The sequence below is a fragment of the Corvus kubaryi genome, unplaced genomic scaffold (assembly GCF_017639235.1).
Source record: "Corvus kubaryi isolate FWS band 111438036 unplaced genomic scaffold, C.kubaryi_AGA036_p1.0 split1-37355, whole genome shotgun sequence".
NCBI lineage: Eukaryota > Metazoa > Chordata > Aves > Passeriformes > Corvidae > Corvus > Corvus kubaryi.
Genome location: NW_024582078.1, coordinates 377,831 through 400,563, shown reverse-complemented (window position 1 = coordinate 400,563; position 22,733 = coordinate 377,831). Strand labels below are relative to the sequence as shown.

At 51.5% G+C, this 22,733-nt stretch overlaps 2 protein-coding genes across 17 annotated transcripts in view; one reads left to right on the top strand and one right to left on the bottom strand.

The window, feature by feature from the left end:
* The window catches only part of SLC16A4 (solute carrier family 16 member 4), a 12,834-nt gene extending 8,001 nt beyond the window's left edge, over window positions 1-4,833 (top strand). For 8 of the 12 annotated variants that reach the window (XM_042013811.1, XM_042013803.1, XM_042013810.1 and 5 more), the window contains 2 exons: window positions 91-184; window positions 4,521-4,833. In XM_042013811.1, coding sequence (XP_041869745.1) covers window positions 91-184; window positions 4,521-4,683 — 257 coding nt within the window. In that variant the 3' untranslated portion in view covers window positions 4,684-4,833. Of the gene's footprint in view, window positions 1-90; window positions 185-1,473; window positions 1,940-1,998; window positions 2,286-4,520 lie in introns of those variants that run through there. The other 4 variants (XM_042013812.1, XM_042013805.1, XM_042013813.1 and 1 more) reach the window with 2 other exon arrangements.
* Window positions 1-22,733, bottom strand: part of RBM15 (RNA binding motif protein 15) — a 25,098-nt gene extending 2,365 nt beyond the window's left edge. For 2 of the 5 annotated variants that reach the window (XM_042013798.1, XM_042013801.1), the window contains exons 1-3: window positions 13,825-22,733; window positions 6,968-7,150; window positions 1,669-5,234 (exon numbers count right to left, since the gene is read on the bottom strand). In XM_042013798.1, the coding sequence (XP_041869732.1) occupies window positions 19,819-22,650 (2,832 nt within the window). In that variant the 5' untranslated portion in view covers window positions 22,651-22,733 and the 3' untranslated portion in view covers window positions 1,669-5,234; window positions 6,968-7,150; window positions 13,825-19,818. The remainder of the gene's footprint in view (window positions 1-1,668; window positions 5,235-6,967; window positions 7,151-13,824) is intronic. The other 3 variants (XM_042013800.1, XM_042013802.1, XM_042013799.1) reach the window with 3 other exon arrangements.

Genomic DNA, 22,733 nt, shown 5'->3' with positions numbered 1-22,733 from the left:
AAAAAAAAAAAAAATTAATTCCATGAATCTCTTGTGCATATGCATTCCTATGAACTCCATCACTAATTGTCCATTTTGGTTTCCAAACAGGTGGATCTGGTGGGTGTGGAAAAGCTCCACAGCTACCTGGGGTTTGCTGCCTTCTTCGCAGGGATAGCAGCCATGGGAGGACCCCCTTTAGCAGGTAACTGATGTTATATAAAACATCACCCACCCCAGAAATCCAGGGATAAAACACGCTGCTGGTTCACTCTCCTACAGGGATCCATCCCAGCATGGGTTTTCTGTTCAAACAGAGGGTGGGAAAAAAAAACCAACAACCCTATTTCAGAAATGTATTTTTATAGACAGGCAACATTCTGCTTGGGAATTTGCAAAATCCAACCAGCAGCTTGGAAAACGCTGCCTGGAATATTTAGGAAATGCTGCCTGGAATATCTGGAAAATGCAGTGAAGCCCCACGTGCGCAGTTCAGCCCTGACCACGGCAGGACAACGAGCACATTACCAGGGATTTTACTCCCAACAGTGTTAAAATAACACTGAGCTTGGACTGGGGGGACTGGAGGGGAAGCAAGGACAGGCTCAGCAACATTCCCACCAGGCAGAGGCACTGAAACATCAGGAGAAGCCTCAGTAATCTCTTGTTTTGACACAGATTACACAGCTCAGCCACCAGAGCTCTGGGCCCTGAGATAAGGAGCATGAAAAGCCTTTGCTCTTCTCCCTCTGCCAGAAAACCAAGGCAGTTGTGAGGATTTGGGAGATTTCACTTAGAAATGAGTGTCCAGCCTGTGCTCAGGAGCAGGGGACTTGTTCTCCTCCAAACAGCCTGGCCAGGACAAAGCTTTTCCTTCCCTGCAGCCCAACAAACCAACTGCTCCCGGGCTGACCCCCAGCGTGGGCAGCAGGGCAGGGGGGGATTCTGCCCCTGTGCCCAGGTGAGACCCCACCTGCAGAGCTGCCCCAGCCCTGGGGCCCAGCACAGCCCTGGAGCTGCTGGAGCAAGTCCAGAGGAGGCCACGGAGCTGCTCCCAGGGCTGGAGCCCCTCTGCTCTGGAGCCAGGCTGGGAGAGCTGGGGGTGTTCACCTGGAGAGGAGAAGGATCCAGAGAGACCTCAGAGCCCCTTCCAGTGCCTAAAGAGGCTCCAGGAGAGCTGGAGAGGGACTGGGGACAAGGGATGGAGGGACAGGAGAGGAGGGAATGGCTTCCCAGTGCCAGAGGGCAGGGTTAGATGGGATATTGGGAAGGAATCCTTCCCTGGGAGGGTGGGGAGGCCCTGGCACAGGGCGCCCAGAGCAGCTGTGGCTGCCCCTGGATCCCTGGAAGTGTCCAAGGCCAGGCTGGACGGGGCTTGGAGCAGCCTGGGATAATGGAAGGTTTCCCTGCCAATGGCAGTGGGTGGAAAGGGATGAGCTTTGAGGTCCTTTCCAATCCAAACCATCATTTTTTGTTTCCTGCCCTCCAAATCAGCTGTCCCCAGCCTGCAGAGGCACCTGGCTCAAAGTTGCCAAGGCTTCTGTAAATTCCAGCTCCATGCAAAGTTTCAGCAACGCTGCTGTTCCACCAGCACAGGAAAAAGTTCATTTTCCTAATCAATATCCCTGGGCTGGTTATGCTCTGTCTGCCTGTGGATGCAATTTCAAGCAGCCAAAACATTCCATTGACCAGGAGCTCCACATTGCCACGGTGATGGCCAGCCTGGATCCCAGATCTCTGCTGCTGCTCCCAGGTGTGCATTCAGCAATCCCTCAATCCCACTGAATTCCCTGCCACGACAGCAGGAGCTCCACACCTCGGCTCAGACTGCAGTTCCACTGCCATCCACCTGCAATGTATTTTCACTAATGGGAAGCCTTTGCTTGCTGCAGGGGATTTGTAAAGCAAGCAGGCTTCCTGCAAAAACCTTTCCACAGCAATCAGGCTTAGTGCAGGCGGGATAAATAAAGGCCAAATAAAGCCAAGAAGCAAAACACTTCCCCATCCATCTCATTACAGGCAGAGCAAGTTGGAAACAATCCAGAGCTCAGGATCCAGGTTTGGCATCCAAGATAAATGCTGCAATTTTCTCTTTCAATGCAGTTTTAAGTGTGAAAACTGAGTGAGACCAGAAACTCCTGATGAAGTGGCCAAACCCACCTGCTCCTTGCAGAATGCAGGATTTAAACACTCTGTGAGACCTTGGAATTTGGTGCTCTCACCTCCCGGAAACCTTGAGTTTAGAATTACAGTTTTATCAAACTCAAGTGCTTTTATGCAGTGGAAATAATGATGATGGGTAATGAGAACTGCAAAGGTTAAAACTGCCTAATTTGCATATTAGATCAAAGCCTAATGCAAGGAAAAGGTGCCTTACCTGCAAATCTGTTCAGCTGAGAGCCCTGAAATCCAGGGGCAGCTGGCAGGACCCGAAGGGGAAGTTTGGAGTCTCCTTCAGAACTCCCCATCCACTGGCACCTCTGGATGCTGCCACGCTGAAAAAACCCAACCCAAGGCAGAATAAACATTATTTTGGCAGCCATGAGCAAGCTGAGAGGAGGGCACAGTTTGTTTCCACCAGCAGTACAAATCACTGACTCAAAGTGCAGAAGAGCTGAACCAAAGCATGTAATGCAAGTTCTAGAAGAGATTCCAGCCCCCAGAGCACAAACTCCAATCCCAAGAAATTTGGGTGGTGATAGGAGAGAGGATGGAGTCTCCCAAAAGCTCTGCTGGCACATATACTTAGATGTTTTCTACATTTTACCTTCACCTTCCCACTGAATTTTGCTCCTCAGGGCATCAGGAATAAATCGAACTTCTGATTAAAGATCAGTAGCACCATTTAAACAGCCTGACCCAGCTGGCAGCACCAGCAGTGCTGGGAATGTTTCGTTTGGATCACATTGGTGCCTGGGATTTACCAGCATTCCTTACAAAACTGCTGCTTTGCTGGAGTTCGAACACCACAAGATCCTAATTCAGCGTTCTGCAGCAGGAGTGATTATTTGTTTGGAAAAGGATTGGGGGCACAGAGACTGGAGTTGCTTCAAAAGGTTGGGGTGTGGTGGAAGTTGATGGCTGTGCTGCCAGTGAGGCAATGCTGGTAAATCCCTCCGCACTGAAATCCCATTCTGCACCAACAAAAACCCCAAGAACATGAAAAAAAAAAATTAACAAATATCCTGAAGGATATTTTAAGAATAATTGCAGTAAATCAGAGCTCAGCTGGAGCACTCTGTCCTGCTCCTCTCACAAATAACTACGTCAGTATCCCTTCTCCTCTCCAAATCCCAGAGACTTCCAGGCAGCAAAACCAGATCCCACCCCTGGGAATAAACCCCTCCACAACAACCTCGGGGTCATGGGAGAGTCACCCAGCCCAGCACCACGGGATCCTCCTTCCCAGCTGCAGCCTCGGGCTCCTCCAGCGCCGCTCACACGCCAGCCCTGGGGGAAAAACAGAGGGGCTCCCCCGAGACAGCAATGAGCCAACAGAAACTGAAACTGGGCAAAAGCAGCTTTTCCTCTGCCTTATAAATATATATTTCCTGCAGCTGTGGAAATCTACAGCAGGGAAACATCGGTGCCTCTGCTCCGGCACAGATCCCAGCGTTTTACCGGAACCCTTTCCTTCCGTGAGCCCAGGACCTCAGGGACCAGATCAGGTCCCTTCCTGGGTTTAAGAATCCCAGATTTGGGCCAGACCTGCTGTTTGTGTAAATCATGGAAGCCCATGGATGTCTGGATTCCACAGATGTCTCCAGAGGAATTGCATTTCACGGCAGCAGCAGATCTGGCTCAGCTGCTGCCCCACACCCGCCCAGCCCACACCACATTTGGGACTGGATGAGGGTTTTTATGTGCAGCAGCATCTCCCACCACTTTGTAGATTTTAGATTCAAAGAGAGGAATTCCCCACCTTTCAAAGGACTGCCCAGACCCCAGATGATTTGCCAGGACCAAACCTCACCAAAGTGACCTTGGAGGTCACCTTAAAAGGCGACCTGAGTCCTCCACAGATTCCTGGGGCTCAATGGAATTCAGCTTTGCCTTTTAAGTCCTCCCAGAGCTGATTTTATCAAGTTCACCTCCAGCTCCTGGCTTGGGCTCTCTCCTGTCAGAGAAAGTGCATTAAACTGGGTCTGCTCACAAGAAGACAATGCTGGAGGACAGGGGGTTTGAAGCCCAAATGTTGCAAATACCAACACATGCAAGTCATCCCATCAATCCAACGGGATCTTCCATCAGCTGCTTTTGGCCCACTTATTTAACAGGGGAAAAAAAAAATTCAGGGATTCAGTTCAATCCAATTAAAGCCCGTGTCCACTGCAAGGATCACAGCTGGCTCTGGGAAGAATGAGCTACGTGTCATTTCCTCGCAGGAAATGCTGCCCAGGAAGAGTTAAAATAATTCAAAGGAAGTATCTGAGGAATTCTTAGATGAGAACACACATCCTTTGCCTCCCACCCACCGCCCCAAATGGTTTTTTTCACGGAGAAAAATCCCACAGCTTTAATAACAACCTTCTCTCCTGCAGGCTGGCTCTACGACTACACCCAGACCTACGCCTGCTCCTTCCTCTTTGCTGGAGCCTGTGCTCTCATCTCACCTATTTCCTTCTTCTTCGAGCCTTCAGCCCAAAAATGGAAGCTAAAAAAAGCCAGTTTGAACAAGAGCCCCAGGTCTGGCTGAAGTTTTAAAGGCTGGGCTTTGATTGCATCCATGCTGGGAAAGCCATTGCCTGTACTGGGAAGTATCAACAACAGCAACCCTGAAAACTGGAATTCTTGGATGCCAGATTCAGTTTGTATATGTGGATATTTCTCCTGATTAAAGCCATCTGAGAAATGCATGGTGTGAAGTGTTACTTGATGGGGAAAATGCAGCCTATGGCGTGGGTGGGCCTGGGTTTCACTGTGCCTTTGCTCCTGAGCTGGGTTTTTCTGCCTCTCACATTTAATCCTCAGCACGACAGCTCCGTCCCTCCCGGAGCAGAGCTGACTCACCTCGTGGGATGAGCAGCCAAGGAGCTCCAGGTGCCAGAGCACAGCCAGAGGTTTCAGCCCGTTCTATTCAGCTACAAACACCCAGGCCTGGGGAGGGATGCAAGGGCAGGGACAGGGGGATCAGGATGGTACTTCCACGAGGATCCGCAGAGCAGCTGTTCCAGGAGCCCCTCTCCCTGCGGGCAGGATGCTGCAGTGGGGCCATTCCATCTCCCAGGCACAGTTATTGCCACAGCACGGAGCACCTGCAGGCAAACCCAGTTTTAATTAAAGCCAGAACCACAACACAGCAAAGGCAGAGACCAAAGCCACCCCTCGGCCTCCTCTGCCCTTCTCTCCCCAGCTTCCCAACCGTCCAGAGACTCCCTGGGATTCCAGGCACACACAAAGGCAGCTCCAGTGCTGAGGCTGCATTCAACCAGCACCCCACAGATTTCGTTTGGGTGGATAAGACACAATACAGCAGCTTTGCCTTTCTCTCCAGTAGTGAAGCTGCAATTTTTTGCATTATCACCAGACATTTGAAATTAAGATGTCAACCTGGGATATTTATTCCAGCCATTGGCATTTTCCTTCTTTTCACCTCTCCTTTTTTTTTTAATTATTAAATTGTAAAGAGATTTAAGTATCCTATGTTTTTTCTCACCCCTTTTTTTCCTCATCCCTTTTTTTAATATTAAGCCATCAAGAGAGTTGTTTCCCCTGCAGAAACACCCCTTTAAACTGTGAAATGGGTTATTTCAAGCCCCAAATTAGCTGGTCTATTTTTAATAAAAAGCTACAGAATATTGTAACAGTTTTAAGGAGCTCAAACACTGTCCCAGGTAAGAAAGTTCCTGCACAGATGATGGGCCAAATTCAGCCCTTACACAATTACACAGTGCCAAAGAAACTGTGCTGAAACGAGGGGAAAATTACAGGGAACGGGGAATATCAGTGCTACAAAAGAGCTCATTTTTCATGAGCTGTTTCACAGCTTCTCTCAGGAATCTGCAGGCAGCAAGTGCTTCGGGAATGGTCCTTTTACCCTTTAATCACCATCCCTCTACACCTTCAACCTCAGCATCCAACACTCCGTGATTTGGATGGACCAGGAAATACCTGCATCCAGGACAGGATCCCTAGGGGGCATTTTCCAAGCCACCAGGATTTCTGGATGAGATTATCATTTCTGAAGGGTTTAAGGCACTGGGAGTTGAAGGGGGATGAACAGGGGCCGTCCTCAGCCAATCCTGCACTAAGGCCTCAGCCAAGACCTTCTGCAGCAGGGATGAAGCTTTCATTGAAAAATTTTGAGTTTTCACCTCTTGAAATGTTAAAGTTCCTCACTCTCCCTCTCACCAAATCAAACGTTACCAGCAGCTTTGCTTTGCTGCTGTAACAGGAACTATGTGAGAGCCTTGGCTTCAGGTTTTCCAATTCTAAAGCTTTAAACCCCCACTTGCTCTGCCCCTCCCTAAGAGCAGCTGTGCTTTGGCTTTTAACAGTGTGACCAGAGCTGTGTGGGGATGCAAAGAGGCACCCCACCAGCTCCTCACCCTGCTGCTCCTGCTCTGCACAATCCCAACACCTTTCCCTACGCTCTGCTCCCTGTAAACGAAGCCTCTGCTCAACACCTTCCTCCTTCCAGCACAAGCCCTGCGATATTTTTACCTCTTCTGCCACCAAGAAACAACTTGGCAGGATGTGGTGTCCACACCTCCCATCCCATCTGCTCCAACAAAGCTCCCCTGCAAACCTCCAGGATCTCAAGGAGATTCCTCCCCTGCCTCTCCACCAGACCAATAAGTCACCAATTCTTTACCCTTACTCAGCAAAATGGGAGTGCTTGTCCCGCCTCTCTGTCCTTCTGCAGAGGAGCAAACAGCTCAGGAGCTCCCATTTCCCACATCCCACCCCATGGATGAGCACCACCAGCCTTTATTTGCCCCCAAAATAACCCTGTGCAGGCACAGCACCTTTCTCCAGCCACAATTACCTCGTGTCTATCCAAAACCGCTGAGGAAACCAATGCCCACAGTGAGAAACTCCTCCAGGAGCCCTGTGCCATCCTGCCAGTGGGCTGGGAGGGGCGAGAAGAGTCTTCAAACCTTTTGTCTTTGCACTGAGCAGGCCCGGGGTGATGGCTGCTGGTCAAACACCTCTCTGCTCACAGCTCGTGCTGGGGAGGCAAGCACAGAAGAAGCTTTAGTTCCCCTGGCAGCTCTGAGAACCAAAGGCAGTTATTTACTTGCAGGATACAACAGGTGCATGAGACAAACCAAGAGTGAGCAGGATGGGAACCCCTGCCTGCAGGAAGGTTTTCCCATCCTGATGCCATGATGATTTTTTGCCTTTTCTTTTATACACCTTTTATATACCTTTTTATAGCTTTTTGTATTCTTAGTGGTTTTTAGCCTACATTCTTAGACTTATCTGTTAAATTAGGAGAATAAACGTCTTAGAAGCCGCAGACCCCAAGGTTCTCTCCAGAACACATTCTGTAAATGAAGATAGAACCATCCAGGGGAAGGTTCCTTGGGGAGGGGGGCTCACTTGAGCCTCTCATTGGGGAAACTTTGATAGATCTGCTAATTAGTAACACCTATAATGTGAATCCAGATCTTTTGGGGGTGCATTGGGGTGTGCATTGAGGTGCATTCGACCTGGACGTGGTGCACCTAAGGATCCTTAAAATAAATTCTGAGGTAAAATCCCTTTTTCCCTTCTAACCGTGTTTGATTCTTGATTTTAAGACCAGGAGAAGGCATTGGTCCCACTGAAGTCACCTTGCAAATCACTTCCTAAAGCTGTTTTTGCACAGTGCAGAACAGCACAGGGTGTGTGGAGAAATGCGAGAGCAGGGGTTGCTGGGACACAAATGAGGTTAAAAGCTGCAGTCTGAGGTGGAGTAAAAAAACCCTTTTGTCCCTACTCCCTCCACAGAATGCCAGAATCATTAAGGTTGGAAAAGCCCTCCTGGATCATCGAGTCCAGCCTGTGCCTGATTCCTTGTCCCCAGCCCAGAGCACTGAGTGCCACATCCAGGCATTCCCTGCACACCTCCAGGGATGGGGACTCCAAACCTCCCTGGGCAGCTCCTTCCAAGGCCTGACCACCCTTTCCATGCAGAAATTATTCCTCAAAATTTTTCCCTTCCTCAAAGGAAATCCTTCCCTCATTCATCTGCGGTAGAGAAAATGAGCAGCAACGGCTAAAAATGATCCTCAGCATGAAAAATGCTTTGTTTAAAGACATTTAAATGCTCCCCCAGCCATCCTGGTCCTGAGAAGGCAGTGGAGAACCGGATCCCTCCTGCCTTCCAACCCTCGTGTACCTCACAAGCAGCATCTCCACACTTTGCATTGGAAAGAAATCACCACCAACCTCCTGGATCTTTCCAAGAGGATAACTTCACTCACAAGAAATCAAACCCCTTGGAAAACCAATGCCAGTCTCAGCACTGTGCCCTGAGTCACTCAGGGGAACACTTCCCTGCCCAGCTCATCCTCTGCACGTGGGATAACGTGCCGTGGCCAGCTGGATCTTGATGGGAAACCGCATTTGGAAGCACTTTAACCAGGATTCATGGGCTTAAAAACCTTCCAAAATTCATGGTGCAGAGAAACCAAACATTAAAGATCTCTCCAAAAGATCCAGCGACCTGCAAGGAACCAGAGCTGGCTGGAAGGAATCCGAGTGACCACAGGAACCCAAGAACACAGCCTCCAATTTTCACTGTATCCCAACAAAGACCTGGTACAACACCTGAGTCCCTTTGGGAAAAAAAAAAAAACCCTTAACAATTTCATTTAGATAATTAGTTTTCTGAGCACTGACAGACAGAGGACTGATACCCTGAATCCTGATTAATTTGAGCACCACAGGATTAAGAAAGCAAGAAGAAAACATGGAATTGGCTCCTCCACCAAGACATGGCAGGTAAGGATTACTCCTGGGTTTGTGTCATCCCAACAGCTGGGCTGCAGGGGTTCCATCCTTCCCGGGAAGGAAAGGCTTTTCCACTGTCAGTCAGTGATTTATTCCCAGGTGTAATCCTGAAGGAGGAGCCTGGGTAGCCTCCAGGACCTGCTCCCAACGCCTGCTAGGCATCCTGGCAGGATTGAGTTATGGGGTGGGCACCTGCTGGGTCTAAAACCTGCTGCAAGTGATGTTCCACGTGCCAGGATAAAAAGCTGCTAAGACTCAGCTCGGGTCTATCAAAGCTACAGAAGCTGGTGCAGTCGGAGGTCACATCAGGAAGCACGTTGCATCCCTCATTCCCACTGGAATTATTTTATATTATTAATTTATACAGCCACTGTGCACCCCTGAGTGTCCTGGCTATCAGCTGCAGGTTTCCCTTCCTTGTTCTGTGTTCTGGGTCATTGAAAGGCAGGACAGAGCTCCTAAAACACGGATTTAGCCATTTCTAAGTACACAAAATCAACCTCTTCCTGGTCAGGCTCTGCCCTTGACAAAAAACAAAATCTACTAAAAACCAAGGCTGTGACTTTCCCAGCGCTCCTCAGATGCCAACAGCAGATAAACACAGGCACTGGGCACAGAGGAAGTCGATCCTGACGCTTATCATACAATAAGGAACAATCTTTATCTCGCAATGAAATCCCCTCCAAGGGCTGGGCTGGGATTATTTCGGTTGTTTCTCCAACGTGCCCGAGCTCTGGGTTTGCTTGGAGAGCTGTCTGGGAATCACACATCCCTCAGGGTGTGGGGCAAGAACTCCGGGTTTAACCCAACCCCTGCGATCTCCCTTCGACCCTTTCCAGGCACCTCGGTTGTTTGAACCAAAACCCAAACCCACTGTGAAGCTGCTCCTGCCACAGCTCCCAGCACGCCCATTAACCACAGGGGGGAAAATCTATGTAATTCCCATTTTAAAGGGGAGCAAGAGGCTTTTCCACAGCTGTGGCAGCACAGGGCACACCGCAGACAAGGAGCTTCAGCTACCAACACTGCTGAGGTTCCTGTGCTCACCTTAAGCCACAGGAAGAAAGCCAAAAGCCATTTAAAATAGCTGGGTAAGGATATGACAACAGGGCCTTCCAGCAACAGGAAACGTGGCTGCTCTTCCCTCGCCCTGCTCGGCAGATACCGCGTGCGGTCTGGGCTGTTTGCTCGCCCTCACACACAGTGATAACAGGAACACTCTTTTTTTTGGTGCTGGCTTCCCCCCCCTGCCTGGAACACGTCCTGCAGCCGTGTTTACCATGCAGAGCGTTATTAGGCTGCAATTCACCAGAGCCTGAACGAAAAAGTTTCACTTCCAAGGAGCTGAAAGCCTTCGCAGGAGGTGGGAGTTGTTAGAAAAATAATAATAAAAATCTTTAAAGATATCATGGTTTTCATTGAAGTCCATGGGAACTTATCAGCGGCTCTAATGAACAAAAATTAAAGCAGATGTTTGAAAACCCAGAAGATTTAGCTTTAGCTGAGATCCTCATGGGAAAACTTTCCAGCCTGCAGAAACCACAAAGGGAATGGGAGCTCTTGCTCATGGCCACGGACAATTCCAGAAGTAATTCATGGGTCAAAGTCTCTTTTCCAAAGCAGACTTTGCCTCTGAAGCCACCACCAAGCCTTGCAAAACTTTCCCCTACAGATATTCCTCACGTGGGCAAGACAGAGCCAGGATTGTACTCTGGAAGAAAGAGGCAAAGGGTGTCTTTACAACACCCCAGGGACAGAGAGAACACCAATAAACCGAGCTCCAGCCCCTCAAGCCTTTGCTCAAGCTGCAAAGGAGTCACAGCCACCCTGGCTGACAAAAGGGCGGTCACAGGGATGGGGTATCTGGGATTGGGCTCTCCCAGCCTCCAGCTGCTGTTGGGATTCAGCCCTGAGTGCCATGAGGAACAGCAAAGGCACTCTCAGATATCCGAGAGCTCCGAACATGCTACGCCTCAGTGCCAGAGGGGAACGCGGCGCTGGCAGAGGGGGAACACAAGGTCTTAGAATCACAGATTCCTGGAATGGTTTGGGTCGGAAGGAACCTTAAAGCTCATCTTGTTCCACCCCTGCCATGGGCAGGGACACCTTCCACTGTCCCAGGTTGCTCCAAGCACCATGAACCTGGCCTTGGACACTCCCAGGGCTGGGGCAGCCACAGCTGCTCTGGGCACCCTGTGCCAGGGCCTCCCCACCCTCACAAGGAAGGATTTCTTCCCAATATCAAACCTAAATTTCCCCCTTTTCAGCTGAATCTATTCCCCTTTGTCCTGTCACTCCAGCTCCTGATGAAGAGTCCCTCCTGTAGTCTCGTACACAGTCCTGTCTTCATCCACCCAAGAGGAGCAGCACAAGAAACATCAACATCCCCTTTTCTCACCATGTGCTCCCCACAAGCCTCAACAACAGCAGCTCGGGTGGTTCAAGACCTCATCCTGTCCTGAACCTCTGCCCACGTCAGAGCTCAGCTCAGGCTGGCACTGACCAAAGCAATCCCTTGGCCAAGGAAGCTGCAAACACCTCCACAGCCCAAAGGACATCTCCTCTCCATGGGCAAACAGAGCTTAACAACCACCCCGGGAGACCTCGCTGGCTTCCCTTCACTGAAACCCTTCCGCACCCCTCGCGTGTCCTCAGACACATCTGAAGTGTGCGATGGCACAGCCTGGAAAGGCAGCACGTGCATCTGAAAGGAGAGAGCGGCTGGAGGATCCAAGTGTTCGCCTGCACAAAGGGCAGAAACGCCAGGGAAAGCTGCCAGCTCAGGGCTGGGCCGGGTTGTGTGCATTGCTCAACGCTGGCCTGACCTCTCACTGGATCTGGGGACAGGAAATACTGAAGAGAGCTAAAAATCTCCAGCCCGATCTTCAGATGCAATTGCAGAACTAGGTATGAAGGTCAAGGCAGGCAGATAAGGAGATGAAATAGCTGTGACCCACAATTAATCTACAGCTCATCCACTCATCTGTGGAGCCGACCACATCCCACCCCCATCCTGGGACAACACACACGAGCTCAAACCCAAGAGCCTGGCCACAGGAGCTGGGCTGGGAGGTGGCAGCTCCTTAATGCACAGCACCAGCAGCGTGTTCGACAGCACCCACAGCCCCGGGTTCCAGCCACGTTTAATTAATACATCCCTGGAGCGGGAGGCAAAGGGTGAAAAAAATAGGAGACCTTTGTGCCACCGTCCGTGTTCTCTGCTCCCACTACAGGCACCTCCAGCAGCACATGGACAAACAGGAAGAACAGCAGGAGGCTTCTGTCAAACCCATCACAGCACGTGCCGCTGACCCGGTCCCTCAGAGCTTACTCTGTCTTAGGAGTTTACCTCACCCAGTTCTCAAGGCAGCTCTAATTACACTCAGGCACAGGGCTCCGAGCCAATAACCGCAGGAGACACAACGGGAATCACAAAGCCATCAGCTCAAGAGCCTTTCCGCTGCTCTCCCTGGCTTTTCTGCCTGTTTGACCAAACCCTTTTTGGTCTTTGCCCCAGCCCTCGGCACACGAGGCGGGAGCGTATCCTCCAAGAGCATTTGCCATTTCGTAGTAAACCAGCAGCATGAGGCCAACACAAGCTTGGTATTGGCCAAGAGCAGAATCTGGGGCATCTGATATTTTAAACTTATTAATTCAGCTGCAGCTGGTAAAAGCACAGTTCTAAAAAAATGTGTGAATTCAAATAACCGGCTCCCATCTAATCCGCTCGCACCGCTCTCTGCTGCAGTGCAGTTAATTAAATGGCTCTCGTTATAAATCCACTTTCCCCAGAAGTCTCATTAGCCAAATTAATATGATGCATATAGAGCACTTAACCCTTCCAAGAGACTGGTTTTAACAACAGCCTGGCTCTACCTGGCCACTGGAGCATCCCTCTAAGCCCCTCAGAAGGCAGAGGGGCAGACCCAGCACCCGAAAAACAACTCGCTGGCACAAAGCAACCGCAGGAGAACCATCCCACACCACATCCCACGATACCTCCGAGTCTCTGGAATAAATACATAATGTAAAGGAGACAGGGAACCATCTCCCAGTGAAACAGACAGTGAAATCTGACTCAGAGAGGCAGAACTCTTCTCGAACAGCCACTGACACTTTGAAGCACAGCCAAAAAGTGGGATAGAGCCCAAGCCCTGCCACAAACACCTGGATACCTGAGCAGGTGACCAGCTTGCAAAAAACATCCCCTTTTTTTGGGGGTACACTAAGAGATCACCCATCTCCTGTCAGCATCAACCCCCCAGCTGAGGCAAAGGGGCTGAAACACATCTCCCATTACTGCTACCAGCCCCAGACCTATGGTACACCACTTCAAAGGAGATCCAGAGGTTGTATCTCAACAGCACAAGAAATACATTGCAAAAACCAGAAATTTTAACTACAAACACCAACTTCTAAAAGAAAAGGCATCTCCCGAGTCTCCCCTCTCCAATTCCCTTCCCTCATTACCAGCAATAGCTACAATTGCTCCCATTTACAACAAACAGCTTCATTTAAATTATTACACCAGCATCCCATAAACACAGATAATTTGCCAAATCATCGCCTTGGCTTTCCTTGTCGACACACACAAATTATAAACACTATTCTGGGTTAAAGCAGTGTTAATTCAAGCAGTTCATGAAGTCAAAACAACAGCTCCAGCTTGCCAAGCTGAGGACACGTAGCTTTATGTGCTGTTTGTTAACGGGACCCCCCCAACGAACAGGGAAGCACATCCAAGAGTCGGCTCCTTCGCTCCCGTTCCCGAGCGGGTGGAGCAGCAGGGTGACTGAACCAAACACTGTTAGTAAGCATTAATAAACTGGAGAACCAAGACAACAAAAGGCGAACAACAATCTTCTTTGACATTACAATTCAGTTCAACCTCTTCCAGCCCCTTACCTGTTTTAGGGATTTACACAGCGCTTTGCCCCGGGAACAGACACCTTGCAGAGCACAACCACAGCATCCGTCGGCTGAGAGGCATCTGCAGCCTAGCAAAGATCCTGCCCGGCTGCAGGGGGTTATCCATGGAGGTTAAAGTATGTCAAGGCAAACAGGGCAAGCTGCCATTCAAGGTGTCTTCATGGCACGTCACAAGAACTGTACCACGAGCTCCTGAAGCCGACGATGCAGCAGTGGCAGCTTCCTCTCGACGGCCGCGGTCCTCTCCTGCAGCAAACACGGAGTTGTGCTCCTGCACAGGAACAGCCTTCCAAAGCTCAGGAGCCCCCGGGACAGGAGAACTACAGCACACAACGTTTTCGGGCCGCCTCCGGCTTTTCCTCTCCCCATCTGTACTACACCGGGAGCGACTGCACGGAGCGCGCGGCGGGGCCGGGACGCGAGCAGGGCACATGCACATCCGAGGCGTGTGGAACCAACTGGCTTCAAAACCGGTCAAAATAAGGCACTGAGACACCACGCAAAGGTTTTAAATTACCGCCTCCAGCTCTCAGGAACTCTTCATCCATTCAGCACTAAACCCACAACTGCTGAAAAGCCCCTGGAGATGGAGGAGCGCCTCGCGTACGGCAGGAAAGGCTTTATTAACAGCATTTAAACACTTTTAAGGACTCATTTCTCTTTTTCTTTTGGCAATTTTGGTGCAAAGGTTTTACGTGCAAGATTCAAAGCAATTTCAAAACTTTTTTTCTTCAAAATTAAAAAAAAAAAACCAAGAATCAAAACTAAAGGCAAACATGTTGGGTGAACAAAATAAATCAGAAACTTAAAATTCAGGAACTCCAGCTCTTCCAACCAGCGAAGCCCCAGACTTGGCCACCGTTCCGAGGCGCAGGGCGGTGCTTCCCTGCTTCTTGAGTGCCAGCAGCAGCACCGCTGCCCCGTCCCGCTGAGGAGAAACGCAGCAAGTGACCCCTTTTTCACTGCAAACACGGGGGCCACAGCAAGGCAATCAGCTAGAATCCTTCTGATTGGTACCACAGGTCGGTCAACGCGAAAGTGTCGGTGCTCTCCCTGCTTCTTGCTCAAGACCCACAACTATCAGCTCAATTGGGCAGCAGCAGCAGGAACCCCTCCGCTGCCAACACAGGGGCCAAACGTTTGTCGTCAATTCACTTCCAGGCAGAAAAACCATTTTCCTCAAAAGAAACAATTTATTTAGAATGAAACAAAATCAGCTCAACTGTGAGCGCATGTTTGAGTGACAGCTACTTTTAAGCTGTGTGAGCCATAAAAAGGGTATTCCTTTACTTTTCCAGCAATCTTGTGTACACAGCACAAAGCAAAGAGGTCATTTTTTTTTTCCACTTAAAACACGGGCATTGGCATCACAATAGCAGATACACAACTTTTTTTTTTTTTTTTAAAGCTGCCATTTTAGTAAAATGCACAAATACTAAACAGATAAGCTTTCTTCCATCAGGAGGCCCATGGAAATTCCACATAAGCCACAGCTTCTCTTCCCAAAGGTCCATTAGAGCTTGGTATCCCATGCGGTTGTCTTCTGCAGTCCACCAGATTTGCTTGCAGGAGGAAAAAAACGTTATTTCAATACAAATGTGTACACCAGATTTGGGTTTTTCCCCTCCCTACATTATACAGGTGAACATAAAGAGCTACGAGGCCTTTCTGAATATTCTACTTGGACTTCAAAAAGCACCAATACCACCCACAGGCATGAAACCTCGGAATGAAGTCACCTTCTAGGGATAGATGCAAAACAAGTAGTGCAGGGCTTCTTTTTGGACCAGGATTAAACTAGGCTTACAGTACTGATGATTACCCAACTCGTAGTAACACGTGATGGGGCACACCGAAATCATTAACCAGGAGAAAAACCAACCCAATTCTTGCTAATTCGGTTGACTTTCCTCACAGGGTATTTCCTGAAGGCAACTTATCAACAAAACCATGAAATGTAGTGTCACACAGCTCTTTTGCTCTCGTTTTGCTGCGCAGTTCTAACAGCAGACAATGCCAATGTTAAAGAAAAGGCCAAATCAAAGACACACCCAATATAATTTAAAATTGTTACTATTCAAGCCGTATCTCTCAGCCATCCTTTTCACACAATCGGAGCTGCAGGAAGATGAATATTCAATGAACCATTCTCTGCACCACCCGCTCTGCCTTAAGCCTGATACAAAAATCACCTCATCGTTCAGTCTATCAATCATTGGAATATCTGTCCTTCGGTGCTATAAAGAAGTAAACAGGGGGATAAAGGGGAAAGAACCCCAAAAGCTCTAGAGCCACATGGCAACCATTTCTTCCCCTCTGGGTACACAGCACTCCCCAGGAGCGCTGCCCTCAACACTGTTTTGCTTAGAGCCAGGAATTACCATTTTCCAAGCCATTTTTCCCTGAGTCCTCAGAGTTTTTGAACCTGTCTTCACAATTTTGATTCTCTCCTCCTTCCCCATTAATACTTCAGGCCTTTCACCTCAGTTACCATCAACCAGAGGGTTCCCAAATCCACGCAAGAAATTAAAACTCGTTCTCTGCTCTCCACAGGGGCCAAGAAAGTTGGCACCAAAATATTCCATCTTTAACACCCTTGTAGGGAACGAAAGAGAGAGAGAGGGCAAGGTTTGTCTGCCTGGCAAGGATGCCCTTTTCTCTCTGCGAGGCTGACAAGGACGTGTCGGTATTTGTGCCCCTAAAACCTCTGGATTGAGGATAACCTCGGTGCTCCCGTGGCAGCAGCTCGGCGGGAGCAAACAAAGCCACTGGCTGGAGGCCAAGGAAGTTGCACAAAGTTTCCAACTGAAAGAAATAAAACAACTACCTAAAATCTCAAACAAAACTACGAGTCATTTGAGGTTCTTTCCCCAAAGCATAAAGCACACGGATGAAATGATTCAGGAAAAGGACATCCTTTTTCCAGGCTAGTTCAACGCACTAATGAAATAGAAGAACATCAGCTGCACACAAGGTTGGGAGGGAATACTGAGCTCTCGCCAGAGCAACGTAATGCCAGACACAAGGGAGAGAGCCAACAACTGCTACATCTGGTTTGCTCTGCACACAGTGGTATCACCCACAGGCTTCAAAACCTTCAGCCCTGGCCAAGCTGACTTCAGTGGACAGTTACTCCAATGGGGAACACCTCAGACCAAGGAGGAAAGCAGAGCCTGCCCAGCTGCACCGGCCGGGACGGCAGCACGGGAATTCAGTGCCGGCAAAAAAAAAAAAGCTGCCAAAGTTTTGCCACAAGAACCCTCAAAGGGTGTTAAAATCCCTGCTTACAAAACAGAGCAGCAACCACAAATAAACCAGATTCAAAGCAGCAGGTGCTCCATTAAATAAAGAACCAGAAAACCTGGAGTCAAACACAGCCTTGCCTGCTCCCTCTGGCCCTCCAGCACGGCACAATTTAACAGCCAGTAGCAGGTGGAACCACTGTGATTTTCCAAGGGAAAAATGGAAGTGCACCCAGGATGCTCTTCCCAAAAGGCTTCCCAAACCAAGCTGGCTTTGGCAAGCTACACTGACCCCAAGTTTTATGGGTTTTTAAGCAGGTGCCTGCTGCGGATCAGCCGAACAAATGCTGCTCTCAGCGACCTTAAGTGTCCAACACAAACATTAGTGCTTCTTTTTCCCGGTTTTGGGCAGATTTGAATTCCCAGGTGCTCAAGTCTCTTTCCTAGAAAACTCTTGCAAGTGATTTCTGTCAGATGCAATGAGAAAACTCCCTGCGAATGCAAGCAGCACTGGCAGCATTGATCACCTGCTGACACACAACAGGCACCTGCTCCAATTAAAACATTCTTTGCAGTAAGTGGTAAATACGCTGTATCTCCTTAAACACAGTGATCTGCATTTCCGATGTCATTCCCAAAAATTCTCGTTGTTAATAGTAAGCTGAACAGCTGAATTCTGCCATCTCTTACATTCACATTGAAGGGCAACCCAGAAATCCTGGATTTTACCCTCAAATTTAAGAGCATTAAATGAGGCTTTCACCTTTTCATTTAGAAAGAAAAGCAGCTATAAAAACCAGATCTGTGTTTAAGATACGCTATCAGACTGGAATTCTCAGTTCACCACGATGTTTGGGGTACTGTGTCCACTCATTCCTGGCAGATAAAGCAATCAAAGCCCTCTTAAACCACAGCCCTCTCTCACAAGTGGTTCAGTAACAAAAATTCCTATTTTTGTGACAGAAACTCAAGCAAGTTCAGCTGCACCCATAAAATACATTCAAGACATTTCCTCCTTCATCTCCTATTCGCATCCTATTCCACACTTTGAATTTGATTTTTGCCGTGCGAGTTGTAGCAGAAATCAACTCATGCCTGCATCAATCATCCAAGGAATCTACTGGAGCATGGACCGAGCGAGGCAGCGTCGCTTCTCCGTTGCCCAAATCCCTGAAAACATGGCTAAGTGCAAGATTACATTCTGGGTTTAAGTGCAAGATTACAATTTTGGGGCCTGTAAAAAGATAACAGTCAGATTTACACTTCAGTTTAGAAGCTGCTGCAACATCCTTTTGGTTGTTAAACAGAATATCATGGAATTAGATCCCATCAGGGATTGAGATCCCTTCTTCCCTCCTAAATGCCTGGATTACCAAGGTGGCCGAGACAGCTGGAGAAAAGTGCCCAATGGTTGGGGGAAAAATAAGAAAAAATTAACTATGTTCCGTGAAAAAAAACACCATGCAAACTGTTTCATCCTTGAATCACAAGAACAAGAGCTCAAACCTCGGTGTCTTGGAGTATTTTTAACATTTCTCCAAGATGCTAAAACCACTTTACTCCAGGTGCCCATGATAAACCTCATGTAATGCCCGCTGCACACTGTACCTGAAAAGTCCCTAGCAGACAGCAGTTCCTTGCTATTAACAAAGAGGTAAAATGTTAATGAGAACTTTTATGTAATTAAATTATCACAGAATGAAAAGCATCTCTGGAGAGAAGCACTTACTTGCTCAGAGTTTGCACTGTGGAACCAGACCCCACTGAACCTGCAACTCTTGGAAAACAACAACAAAAAAAAACGCAGTAAAACCAAAACCCCACGATATAACTCAAGTTCTCCTTAAAGCACCTCCTTGTTTCCTGCACACCAGAGTGAGCACAAGACATTCCTGGTTTGTAACAAAGTCCTCAGCTCTTCGCCAGACCTTGTCACTGCTACAAACCCAAAGTGCACATATGGGATACACTGGGAAATCAGGGAAATACACCTGGTAAAAAGCCCAGTTTCAGTGCATGCACCTGGGGGGCTGGCTGAAAAAGGAATCCCTTTCCACAAAGGAATTCAGGGTTCTGCTGTGTACCCGAGAGCAGCTGCTGCTCACCTGAAAAACGTCGACCTCGAGCCACGCGACTCAACGGGGAAACCACTGAGGCTCCCGAGGGAAGGGATCCCATGGGCCAAAGGGCCGCTGGCCTGAGGCCGACAGGGAATTTCAAGGACTCAAAAGAGGAGCTGACACCAGTCTGTTACTAGAGTGTGGTTTTCCATTTCCACTGAGTGCTTTAAATCTGGTCTGTTGGGTTTGGAGCTCTCTCAAGGATGAGCTCTTGGGACTTGCTTTAAAATACATGAAATGAAAAAAGGACATGAATCAAAATTCAGAAGACGGGAATTCTTCTTTCCCTCCCCTTCCCTCCCCACCCCAGTTTTTCTTATTTTTCTTTTCTATTTTCTGTAAATCAAAGCAGGCTGAGCCTCCCTGCTGTCCCCACTGATAGGGAATTCTCAAAATATCCTATTCACACTACTCCTAACCAACCTCTCTGGCTTCTACCTTTATAGAAAAATGTAGTAACAGAAAATCGGGCCGGGAAAGTCACCTACAAACAAAGATCTATTTAAAATAACGACAGGGCTGGCTAAGGCTGTATCCCATAGCACCTGGCACACGCTGGAAGGGCTGCATGGAGGAGTAGGCAGGGTTGGGAACAGAACACGAGGGCCTTAGGACGCCCCACGGACAATGATCATGACCAGATAGTCGTCCTCTGATTTGGCCAACGCCTTGGCCGTGGAGTCCAGGAACTGCTGGGAGAAATCGCAGGGTGGAAAGGCGTGCAGGACCCCGCTGTTCTCCTTGTCTTTGTTCCCCCCTACAGGGAGGCTGATCACCCCGGCAGCCTGCTTTTGCTTTAGGTAGGACACCAGATTCCTGAGCGGCCTCTGCGTGGAGGTGGTGGCGGCCTCGGCAGCCCCGGCTGCGGAGCGGTTGTCTGAGGCGCCGGGCACGGCCAGAAGGATGGCGTATCCGTTGGGACCCGCCACCTTGATGCGCCGGTTGACCTCGTCCAGCTTGGGCTGGTCCAGACGGAGACGTTGGGTGATCTTGAGCTGAGCCACTTTCCCCCCAGTCGCTCCCTCCACGAGGAGGCTGCTGGCGACTCCGAGGTCCCCCTGGAGCAGGTGCATGTTGGACGGGAAGTTGCTGTTCTTCAGCAGGAGCATCCCCTGCCAAGCCAGGCACAGCTTGGGCGCTGCCCCGGCCTGCGCCGCTCCGTCCTGCTGCTGTTTCTGCGGAGGAGGTTTGAGCCGGGAGCCGCCGCCACCGCCGCCCTCCGCCGCCCGCTCGTCCTTTTTGGCCGGACTTTTGCACTCCTGGGCGGCAGCGGCGGCGCGATGCTTCCGCTCCCGCTCCGCGGAATTCTTGCGGTCGCGCTTTTCGTTCTGCGCCCGCTCCAGGCTGCCCCGGCGGGATTCCCGGATGGGGGAAGGTCGCTCCAACAGGAGCAAGCGGGATGAGCGCTCGGGGTCAGTACTGTAACGCTCCCGGCCTCCAAGGAGCTCGGGGCTGCGGTCCGGGGGAGAGGTTGTGGCCAAGCAGTGGCGCTTTCGGGAGGAAGAGGAGCGCTCACTGTCGGGGGAGCGGTCCAAGTGCCGGCCTCCATCCTCTGCCAGCCTCCGTTTCCTAGGCTGATCCCTACTGCTACTGCCCAACTCCCTCTCCCCACGGTCCCGCTCCAAGGACCACCCATCCCGGCGGCGCTCCAGGCTTTCCAGTGGGTCATAGGCAGCTGCCCGATTACTCCTGTCCCGCACAGGGGGCGGTGGGGGCACCCACTCTGTCTCAGGGTAAAGGTCTCTGTCACGGTCTCTATAGAGCAAAGGCGGCGTCCTGTCCCGGGCCCCCCGGAGAGGGTCAGGGGGGGCTCCCCGGTGAGCCCCAAAAGCAGCCGCCTCCGCCACAAGCTCGTAATGAGCTGGGGGTGGCAAGGGCAGGGGCTGCAGGTAGGGCTGCTGGTACCGATGCTCCGTGTCAGCAAAGTCTACGCGGAGCCGGCGATCCGGCCCCCCCAGGGGGAACCCCCGCATGTGAGTGCAGGCCGCCTGCGCCGCGTCCAGGCTCTCGTACTGGATATAGGCCCAGGAATCCCCTTTGCGGTAATCGATTGTGCGGATGGTGCCAAACCGATCAAACTCCCTGGCCAGGGCAGCCAGAGGCACCCAGGGCCCCAGGCCGCCCACCCAGAGCCGGGTGGTCGGGGTGGCTTTCCCATATCCGATCTTGATGGGGTTACGCAGCAGCACCTTCCCTGACATGGCCAACTTGGCCCGGTGCGCCATGTCCAGATTCTCAAACTTAAGAAACCCATAGGTGCTGGTCTGCCCACGTCCCGGCCTCTTGATGTCCACCTCAGTGATGACCCCAAAACGGTCAAACGCTCGCCGCAAGTCCGACTCGCTCACGGTGATGTCCAGGTTGCCCAGGAACAGCGTGCGGTTGGCTCTCTGGTCATCCTCAGGGCTGATCTCCTCCTCACCGGCCGCTCCGGCACCTCCTCCTCCTCCTCCACGGAATCCCCCGGCCGCCGCCACGCCGGCCACGCGCTCCAGCCCGTAGGCCGGCCGCACCCGCGCCTCGTAGAAGCCACCGTAGTCCCGCTCCCTCTCCAGCTCCCTCGGCAGCGGCGGCGGCGGCGGGAGCCGGCCCAGGGCGAGCTGCTGCAGCCGGTAGTCCCGGTATCCCAAAGCTCCGCCGCTGCCCGCGGGGGACAGCGCCCGCTGCGCGGCCCCGGCCGGCGGGTGCCGCACGGCCGCCGCCACTGCCCCGACCGCCGCTGTGCCGTAGGGAGACTCCTTGTCCAGCAGCGCTGGGGAGCGGCTGCTGCGCCGGCGGCCGCTGCCTCCGCCGACATAGACGGCCTCGATCTTGAGCGGGCGGTCGTAGAGCACGAGGCGGCCGCGGGCGTGCTTGGCGGCGCGCGCGTCCTCGGGCCGGCGGAAGTTGACGAAGGCCACGCGCTCGTCGGCGGCGCCGGCGCCGGGCGGGAGGCGGCTGATCTTCACGCTCACGTCGCCGAAGCGCTTGAACTCGTGGAAAAGCCCGTCCTCCACCGCCTCGTCACTCAGCGCCGAGCCCAGCTCGCTGATCTTCAGCGTCTTGTACTCGCCGCCGCCCGGCTCCGACGAGGAGGAGGAGGAGGAGGCGGCGGCGGCGGCCGCCCGCGATTCGCCGCCGCGGCTGCTGCTGCTCCGCGACGCCTCCGCGGTTTTACCGCTGTAGCCGTGCCGGCCCCCGCCGCCCGCGGCCGCCGCCGAACCGGTCTCGTACTCGCGGCTGCCGGCGCGGCCGCCCTTGTCCGTGTGGGCGCCGCGCCGGCCGCTCCCGCTGTTGCTCTCGCCGGACGCCGCCGCCGCTTTCCCGCCGTTGGAGCCGCCGCCTCCGCCGGACGAGCCGCTCGGCTTCTTGCTGCCGCGCGAGGAGGAGGAGGAGGATGCCGAGTCCTCGCCGCCCCGGGAGCGCTTGGCCTTGGCGGGCGAGCGCTCCTTGCCCTTCATGGCGGCGGCGGCCGCGCTCCCGCCGGGCCTCCCCGACCGCCCCGCTCACGCACCCGCCGCCATCTTGGGAGCCGCGCCGGCAG